At 36.7% G+C, this 10,122-nt stretch overlaps 1 protein-coding gene across 2 annotated transcripts in view; it reads left to right on the top strand.

Annotated features, from left to right (window-relative positions):
- Positions 1-4,589: 4,589 nt before the first annotated feature.
- The window catches only part of INTS8 (integrator complex subunit 8), a 50,548-nt gene continuing 45,015 nt past the window's right edge, over positions 4,590-10,122 (top strand). The window contains exons 1-6 of one of the 2 annotated variants that reach the window (XM_074316844.2): positions 4,613-4,877; positions 5,663-5,756; positions 6,131-6,305; positions 7,898-8,038; positions 8,347-8,418; positions 9,281-9,332. In XM_074316844.2, the coding sequence (XP_074172945.1) occupies positions 7,920-8,038; positions 8,347-8,418; positions 9,281-9,332 (243 nt within the window). In that variant the 5' untranslated portion in view covers positions 4,613-4,877; positions 5,663-5,756; positions 6,131-6,305; positions 7,898-7,919. Of the gene's footprint in view, positions 4,878-5,662; positions 5,757-6,130; positions 6,306-7,897; positions 8,039-8,346; positions 8,419-9,280; positions 9,333-10,122 lie in introns of both variants that reach the window. The other variant, XM_019713349.3, reaches the window with a different exon arrangement.

The raw sequence follows: 10,122 nt of genomic DNA, 5'->3' as shown, positions 1-10,122 counted from the left end.
ACATTAGTAGCTAATAAAAATGATTATTTGTTATCCGTCTTAACTAATATAAGGAAGCTCCCCTCGTTGGGGTTTACCTGAGCACATTTTGGATTACTCCCCTTTATCTTTCACTTTGTTATTAAACCTCTATTTAAAGATTTGGGGAGGAAGACCCTCACAATTATATACATTCCTTCCTTCCTTTCTTCTCCCCCCCCTTTCTTCCGGGCTGTGTGTCGTTAGAGAAAGAGTAGTTATCTCAGAAGAAATAGAAGCCATCTGAAGGGAAACCTCAACTACCCACCAGCTAAGCTAAAAACCCTTTTGAGTCCAGATGCCTCCTTTCTTCCTACTCCAGTGGAAGACATGTCTTTCATCAATAGCAGTTCTGCACCAGTGCATTTCTCAGGCATCCTGCCTTCATAAATCATCTCCTTACATTCCTGTGTCTTCGACTTTTCCCTTTTTACTGCATCTTTACCATCAATATTTAAACATATTTAGATCTTTTTACTAAACAAGAAAAATAAGAATGTGAAAGAAAAAAAAATCCCCCTTAACCCCACCTCCTCTCTTTTTTTTTCTTTTCTGCTATTTTATTTTCTGTTTTTTTCTCACCTGCACTCTTAACATAGTCCAATCCATTCTTTATACATGAGTCAGCATAATCTGTTTAAAAGATCAAACTTATCATGGCATGCCCTCTTAAAATCTTTCCAATGGCTTCCTATTGCTTTTAGAATAAATTTCCAAATCATCACCATGATGTATAAGCTTTGCAGAATTAACCCCTCTCCTACTTCTTCTTGTCTTCTCTCTCTCTGACTCACTGGCTTCAGTGTATAGGCCTCTTTTCTGGAACATGTGGAAACCTTTTAACTTCTCTAACCTATTCTCTATATTGCAGCAATAATGGATTTAATAAAAAAAAAAAATCAAGTCCAAAATCTTAACATGGCCTATTTGGCTTTAGATAATTTAGCCTCTACCAACCTCTCCATTTTTTCCCCATACCATTCTATTCCTTTCTCACCACGGTCTGGTTGTATTAGAATTATTTTGATTTCTCTAACATGTCCTTCTTTAGGCCTGTATACAAATGTCATAAATTCTTTGTATGCTTTCCCCTGACACACTCTGACCCCAGCAGCTTTTCCTGTCCCCCTTACCTAACATAACTTCTACTTACTGCAGATTTCTGCTTGAGACTTCCACACTCATCACTTCCATGTTCCTTTGTTCCTCAAACTAGGTTGTCTCTTTACTAAATATAATATCTGGTTAGGACTTAGCAACTTTGGGACTTCCTCTTTGTTAGGATTTAGCAACTCTGGGATTTATATTTAATGGCTGGCTTTCCCATTACACTGTGAACTCTGTGAGGACAGGGACTATATATGCTGTACACACACACACACACACACACACACACACACACACACACACACACACACCACAGAGCTATTTTTTCTTCTCTAAAGGAGCTCCAAGAAACCCCTCAGACTCTAAAGAACACAGTTTGGAAATCATGTATTACGCTAATAAAATCATGAGGGCCTAAACTAATAAATACCAATAGGGAGATTATTTTCATGGAAGATTTGGCATGTTTTATTCACCAGTTAGGCATAAAAAATGAAGGGAGAAAAAATGATTTCCATATTTCTGACTCCAGTGACAGGGTGGATGATCTGTGTCTGCCCTCTATTAGGATAGGACATAGCTAAGTGACAGGTTTAAAATTCACATTGGAAACATTGACTGTGCACCACCTGTGAGGTTCAAAATGGAAATGTCCAGTGGACACTGAGTGTTTGGACATTAGGTGTGCACAAGAACTAGAATTGCAAGAGTGGGAAGAGTGACCAGGGGTGGTTCTTACAGTGAGAAGAGGATTAAGAACAGGACATCAGGGAACACCAAAATGAAAAAGTGGGGAGAGGCAGCACAGAGCCCAGAAAAGTGATTGTGCAGAAAGAGAATAACAAGGCAATTGTTGCTATTGAAGCATTCGATTTACTTTCTTTTATGGAGGAGCTATTCCCATTTATCTTTCCTAAAACTTTTCAAAGCCTTCCCTCTTCATTCTGGAAAAGACCATAGCCATCAGATCTCCTCTCTATCCAATATTGGAAGCAGGTTGGGTACAGTGGGAAGTTCACCAAAATGCTGGCTCAGCCCCTTGTTTGTTGGGAAACCTTGGGCAAATCATGACTCTGGAATCTTAGTTCCTTCATTGGTTAAAAGGTGTATGATAGGGTTGTTTATAAGAGAAAATTAGAATCATGTATATGAAAATAATTTGCAAATTTAAAAGCGCTATATGATGTTAGCTAACAATTATGTATTGATGCTTCTAATTCTTTTATCAATCCTAAGATTAGGCATTATTATTCCTGTTTTTTTTTTTTTTATTGGGGAAGGGGTACAGGAGTTTATTGGGGAACAGTTTATTGGGGAACAGTGTTTACTTCCAGGACTTTTTTCTAGGTCAAGTTGTTGTCCTTTCAATCTTAGTTGTGGAGGGTGCAGATCAGCTCCAGGTCCAGTTGCCATTGCTAGTTGCAGGGGGCGCAGCCCACGTCTCTTGTGGGAGTCGAGGAATTGAACTGGCAACCTTGTGGTTGAGAGCCCACTGGCCCATGTGGGAATCGAACCTGGCAGCCTTCCGAGTTAGAAGCATGGAGCTCTAACAACCTGAGCCACCAGGCCGGCCCCTATTCCTGTTTTATAAATGTGAAAACTAAGGTTCATAGAGGTTAAGAAGCTTAACCTGGAGTTTGCACTAGTGTGTGAATCATTTATGAATACATTTTTTCCATTTTAATTGTTTGTTAATTAAAAAAAACAAGAACAAATGGTAAGATTTCATTCTTTTTTTATAGCCAAGTAATGCTCTATTGCATAAATGTACTACAGTTTCTTTATCCAATTGTCTATCCATGGACATTTTGGTTGTTTCTATATCTTGGCTATTGTGAATAGTGCTGCAATAAACACAGGTATGCATATGTTTTTTCAAATTAGTGTTTTGGATTTCTTTGGATAGATACCCAGGAGTGTAATTCCTGGGTCATAAGGTAGTTCCATTTTCAATTTTTTGAGATACTTCCATACTGTTCTCCATAGTGGCTGCACCATTCTGCTATCCCACCAATAGTGCACTAGGTTTCCCTTTTCTCCACATCTTCGCCAGCACTTGTTTTTTGTTGATTTATTGAAGATTGCCATTCTGACAGAAGTGAGGTGGTATCTCATTGTGGTTTTTATTTGCATTTCTCTGATTAGAAAAAAGAATGAAATCTTACCATTGCAACCACATGGTAGGACCTTGAGAATATTATGCTAAGTGAAATAAGTCACACTGAGAAAGACAAATACCATATGATCTCACTTATATGTGGAATCTAAAGGACAGAATAAATGAGCAAACAAAACAGAAATAGACTCAGATATAGGAAAAAAAACTCTTGGTTGCTAGCTAGGAGGGGGGAGGGGATGGGGGAAGTGAAGGGATTAGAAAGAGCAAATTAGTAGATGCAGTATAGTCATGGGGATATGAAATACAGCATGGGGAATATAATCAACAATGTTGTCAAGATTATGTAAGGTGCCACATGGGCACTGGACTTATCAAGGGGATCACTTCATAGACTGTGTAGATGCCTGACCTGTGTGCTGTACAACTGAAGCTGAAGTAGAATAATACTGTATGTCAACTACAAGGAAAAAAAAAATAAAATTAAAAAAAAAAAAATATATATATATATATATATATATATATATATATATATATATATATATATATATATATATATGTATGTATATATATAGTCACGGGAGGTGGAGTATGGCATAAGGAAGATAGTCAATGGTGTTGTAACAGTTACATAAGATGTCAGAGGCATAGTAGCTTGGGGGAGGGGGATTATCACTTGTGAGGGGTGTAAATATTTAACTATTATGTTGCTTTGTGCACCTGAAACTAATAATAAAAAACAAAACTAGAAAACTGCAAAAAAAGAAAAAGAAAAAACCCCACATAAGAACATTACCGAATGTAGCTAAATGTAAAATGAGGTGAACAATACCTCCAGCGGGGATATCAGGAAAATTAATTAGGCGCTAAATATTGAGAGTCCTGAGAAGTAACAGAAAGCCTGGATCTCACTAGTTTGTCGTCTGTTGAGGGGGAGGGGACGGTTAGGACACTAGTGCCCAAGACGGTAAGGGGAGTATCTGCCCAGAGGACCTAGGTGGGAGGAAATTTCAGAATTAGAAAAGAAATTTCAGAATTGGAAACGGGGAAATTGAAAGCACCGAAGACAAACTGGCTCACAGTTTCAACCTGTAGTGTTCATCGTCTTTTACGAAGACATTGAGACCCACTGCAAACCTAGATGAGGTTGTTTCTTTCCCGAACAGAGAAATTCTCAGGGGAAACGCGAAAGCCAACGAGGACCCAGCATTCCCCCAATCATCTCCTATGGTAACCGGAGGAGGCGTGGTGTGGGGAACGGTCCTGCCCTCTCTATCTCCAACTCAAACCACGATTGGCCGGAGGAGCGGCGGTGCGCAGGAAGGCGGATCCAAGAGCCCTTACAGCAGAGCCGCGCCGCCATTTTGGGTTGTGTGGGTTTCCGGGACATTTCGAGTGCAACCTTTTTGCTTCTAGTAGTTCGGTGGGTCACAGCCCCGGCTCCCGAGTCCGAGTGTCAGGTTGGAGCCGGGAAGCGTCCCTGGGGGTACCAGCGGCGGGGGCAGGATGAGCGCGGAGGCGGCGGACCGGGAGGCGGCCACCTCCAGCCGGCCCTGCACCCCGCCGCAGACCTGCTGGTTTGAGTTCTTGCTGGAGGAGTCGCTGTTGGAGAAACATCTGCGCAAGCCCTGTCCGGGTAAGCGTGGCGCATGCAGCCGGAGGAGAGCGGGACACGGCCACCGGCACTGCCCGCTGGGCTCCCACGACCGCGCCTTCTGGGCTACGAAGCTGCGGCCTAAGAGGCACGGACCACAGCCAAGCTCTGGCCGGGCCCCGTCGCGGAGCATTAAGAGTCCTAGCGCTGGGGCTCCGACGTTGGGGGCCAAAGAAAAGCTCAAAACAGGACCTTCCCATTTCACCCTTTTAGGGTTTTAGCAACTGCGAGGTGGTCTTGTGACATTGCTTGGGTTGGGGAGGCTGGCTCGAACCCTTCTCTTTGCAGAACATTTGGCTGTGATTAATTTGGGGAGATGGGGATGAAATTTACGGTGCTAATCCTGACGCCAATTAGTTATATCTTGGATTCTTATTTAACTGTTCTTCAGCGAGGGGATTTTACTGACTTAGTTATATATTCCAAAGTTGGGCAGTAAATTAAAATGAGAAAATCTTTGAAAACAGGAAATGTTATGCATCTGCAAGATGGTTATTGTATAATGATGATCATTATATTAAAACAATCTCCCAGTTAATGAATTATTAGAGAAGGAGGTTTTCCAGACATTTCTGAAAAGAGGTACATACTGGCATGAAAAGGTAAGTTCCTTGAATAGGATTCTGCTGATAAAGTTTGAATCCAGGTTTGGCTTGTTCAGTCTAATAGACTGGCCTTAACTGATGGAGACTACTGTGCAAGAAGTTAGTGTACTTGGGTAGTTTTACCACCTGTATTATATATTTTTAATTCATTGCTTTTGACAGATATTTGTTGATTGCTTTCTGCCTGCCAGACACTGTGCTTAATGCTTCACATCTGTTATCTCATTTAATTCAGTCTTCACAATAATCCTATGAGGTAGGTGGTATTATCTCTATTGTGCATTGACTGAAACAGGTGTAGAGAGGTGAGTTGATGCAAGTCCCACCGTTTCTAAAGACAGCATCTCTTTCCTCTAATTGACATTGGTTATTTGCTGAACTGGAAATCTGTAACCATTCTGTTCTTCCCTGTCAAGTGCTTTCTTCTGCATGAATCTGTTCTCCCTTCCTCCTTACCACCCTTCCTGCTCTTCCCCTTTATTTCGCAAGCACACTTATAAATCATTTTCCTTAGTGGTAACTACACAGCTGTTTGGATTCCTTTTGTTGCCATAAACGAATACAGTGAATCCTTTCCCATCTTCATAATTAAAATTTAAATTTGAGAATTTACTTTCTTTTAAATCCTAGATCCTGCACCAGTTCAACTTATAGTTCAGTTTTTGGAACAAGCTTCCAAACCTTCAGTTAATGAACAAAACCAAGTTCAACCTCCACCTGATAACAAGAGAAATCGTATTTTAAAACTACTTGCTCTTAAAGTTGCTGCACATTTGAAGTGGGACTTGGACATATTAGAAAAAAGGTATACATGATTTAAATTAAATTTATTTTGAAGTACTGTATATCTATTTTGGTTTATTTCTACATATGCTTATATAATAGCCCTTAAAATGAGAATTATTTTACATTCTTGGTAAAATATGCAAATATTTTTCAAAAGCTATAAGAAAGTACTTGAATACTAGATGAATTTAAATCACCTTTTAAAGTATAAATTTGAAAAAAAGTATATACTTGATGTTATCAATAATGAGGCGTTGATGACGATGATGATTTGATGTGGTGACTAGAGAAAATCCACACCTAAACACTTAAGTTTCTGTTTCCTTTTCATATCTGAATTAAATGGATAAAAATTAATGACGGATGTTCCATAATATTTTGAATGATTTGCTACTGAATAATTCAGTTAATTTTACTGGTCACAAATCAGTCACTGTCTCCCAAACTATATAAAATATCTTATTAGAATCACTGCTTATTTGTTTACAAATAAATGCTTTCAAGGCTATGCTTAGAAAAGGATTTTTTTAAATCTTCACTCCGCTCACAATTTAAGAAGAAATACCTTATAGAAAACTTCAGAAAATAGGAAATAATAGGGGAGAGAAGTGTTTTTAACATTTTTTGTAGTTTTTGTTGCTTTAACTTTATTTTTTAAACAAAGTTGTGAGCACACCCTATATACTGTTTTGATTTCTTTCCCCCCCCCCACCAATAGAGTATCACGAGCATTTCCCCATTTTATTTTTTGGAGATAATTCTATTGTATGGATAGTTTATTAACTGTTTCTTCATGGATAGTCATTTTGTTTTCTAGTTTATTTTTATAAATCACACAGCCTTAAGTATCTTTGTCCTTACATTTTATATTAATTTTTAGTTATATCCTTAGTTCAGATTATTAAATTGCTGGGTTGGGTGGTATAAACATTTTTAAGGCGTATGTTGCATATTGCCAGATTGCATTCCAAGAGCATTGTACTAGTTTATACTCAGTAGTAGTTAAACACTTTTTCATCACCCATTCTCCAGCATTACATATTACAATTTAAAAAAAGTTTTATTCTTTAATCTGAAGGAGAACCTATCCAATAATAGACTCAAGAGGCATATGAACAGATAGCAATATGTACAAAAAAGTATGTTTATGATACAGTTGGAAAATTGAACATGGATTGGATATTTGATGATAAGTAATTGAAAAATTTTTAGATGTGAAAATACTGTGAATATGGTAAGAGTCAATTTTTGGGAGACCTATTCTGAAGTACTTAGGGAAGAAATAATTTAATATTGGAATTTACTTCACAATAATTTGGGAAGGAGGGAAGAGGGTAAGATTGGCCATCAGTTGATAATTGTTGAAGCTGGATGATGGGCGCATGGGGATTCATTATATTCTGTCTACATTTAAATTCTTTTCATAATAAAAGTTGTAAAAATCTTTTAAAATGTGTTATTTTCATGTGAGTTGAGACAGATGAATAAAATGGCCTTGTAGATTTAGTCTTTCAACAATGTAATTATTGTCAGTGAAGATACTGAATTGTGTATTTGTGCTTCTTATGCAGCTAATATGCAGACATGTACCTTTTGCTTCTTCCTTTTAAGTTTGTCTGTTCCAGTATTGAATATGCTGCTGAATGAACTGCTATGCATCAGTAAAGTTCCTCCTGGGACAAAGCATGTAGACATGGATCTGGCCACTTTACCTCCAACCACTGCCATGGCTATACTGCTCTACAATAGATGGTAAATTTTTTCATAAACCTAAAATGTGTTGTACAGCCTCTGTTTAATTGTACTCTGGCTTTCAGAGGATGTTTTTAAGGGGCTCTCACAGAGGATCTTGGGAACTGTGAGTCTGGTGGAGAAAACTTGTGACTGCATAAATGAGAAGCATTGTATTAAAAAGTATGTGGATGATTTAGAAAGTTTTTATTATATGTTAATTACAATTTCAGGTAATTTATAATACAAATTTTCCAAGGAGTACTTGAAAAATAACTGAAGTGACATTTATAATGTATTAAATTTTCTTTTTCTTGTATTTTCTTCAGGGCAATTAGGACAATTGTTCAAAGTAGTTTTCCTGTCAAACAGGCAAAACCTGGACCTCCTCAGTTAAGTGTGTAAGTTGGCACATATGATACTCACTCGGCACTTTTTTCATCAAAAAAAAAAAAAAAAAAATTTTGAAGTTTTTAATAACCTCTGGTACAGAAGAGTAGAGCAGAAATCGGAAGGCAGAAGGCCTGCTTTGGAAAGTGGGTTTGGAGGCATTAGAGGGTGAGAGAATCAGGTAGTACTTTGGATAGCTAGAGTAGAGAGCTCTGAAAAAGAAGAAAAGTACTTTGTGAATTGTGCCTTTCATCTTAATAAGAATTAGCTGGCCTTCAAAGTGTGAAAATTTTTTTCATTTAATTAAATTTACTTGAAGATAACATTTGTTCTGTATGTGGGAAAATTATTTTGATGTATGTAAATATTTTAGAGTACAAAAGTTATAAAAGTTTGATCATATGTGGAGTTGTAAACCTAATTTTTAAATTCCAGGTAGCAACTTACCCAAATTTGGAGCTAGAGAGAGAGTTTTTTAACTTATATAAATGAGCTTTTGCTGCCAGTAAGTTTCATTCTTTTTTAAAAAAAAATTTTTTTAATTAGTTTCAGGTGTATAAAACTGATTAAACATTTACATCCCTCATAAAGTGATGTCTATCCCTCTGACATTGTACATAGTACATCACATACATTGTACATCATAATATCTAAGTTTCATTCTTAAGTTGAAGGGTTTTTTTTTTTTGATGCAAAGCAAATGAGAAAATAATAGTAAATAAATTGAGCATGATTATAATTGAGTTTTTGTTTTTTTCAGCATGAGAAGAAACAGCATTAAAAACATTATTTAAATTCAACCTTGTTTACAAAAGTTTTGAATTTTCAGTCTTTTGAGTAACATTTGATACTCTTCAATTATTTCTCTTTTAGTATGAATCAGATGCAACAGGAGAAAGAGTTAACAGAAAATATTTTAAAAGTGGTGAGTATCGACATCAGTTTAACATTTCTGGGACACAGAGTGTGTTAGACGCTTTTCCTAACCTTAGGTATGAGAGTTGGCAAGGTGTAGATACAATGACATTTAAGTTTTCACTGTGAGAACATAGTTTGGTAATATTTTAAATTGTACAGATTTTCAGTGTTGATGATAGAGTGAGTGCTTTACCACCAATTCTGTTGTTGAGTATTTCATGACACTATAGCAGATACGAGAAGTTATTCTTATAAATGGTATCTTTATATTCTTCTATATGTTCCATAAGTTCTAAATAAACATTTTATAATTTTGTAGTCAGAAAAATGCAGCAGTTATTTTTTTATTGATCTAGTTAATGTAAAAATAGAAATGTAAGAGTTTCCATAATTTAAAAATGATCTCTAATTCTTTATTTAATACTTACAATATGCCAGAGATACCATGTAAAATGCAGGGACTAGGAGAGGAGAGGGAAGATAAGAAACAGTCTTCATCTATATGAACCAAATATGTTGTAGTATTTTGAATGTGGAAGCAAAAACCTGCATTTTTGTTACCTGGTACCTATTAAATGGCTGGCACATTGAAGCATACAAACATTTCTTGCATAAATCAACAGAACAGCAAATCTTTTTTTTTTTTTTTTTTTAGGTTTTATTTTATTTTATTATTTATTTATTTATTTATTTTTTTATTAAATTTATTGAGGTGACAATTGTTAGTAAAATTACATAGATTTCAGGTGTACAATTCTGTATTACATCATCTATAAATCCCATTGTGTGTTCATCAC

Source organism: Rhinolophus sinicus, chromosome 6 (assembly GCF_057876585.1).
Source record: "Rhinolophus sinicus isolate RSI-liver-muscle chromosome 6, RSI-T2T, whole genome shotgun sequence".
Lineage (NCBI taxonomy): Eukaryota > Metazoa > Chordata > Mammalia > Chiroptera > Rhinolophidae > Rhinolophus > Rhinolophus sinicus.
Note: the sequence above shows the minus strand (reverse complement) of the source record. Positions and strands in the feature narration are given on the sequence as shown.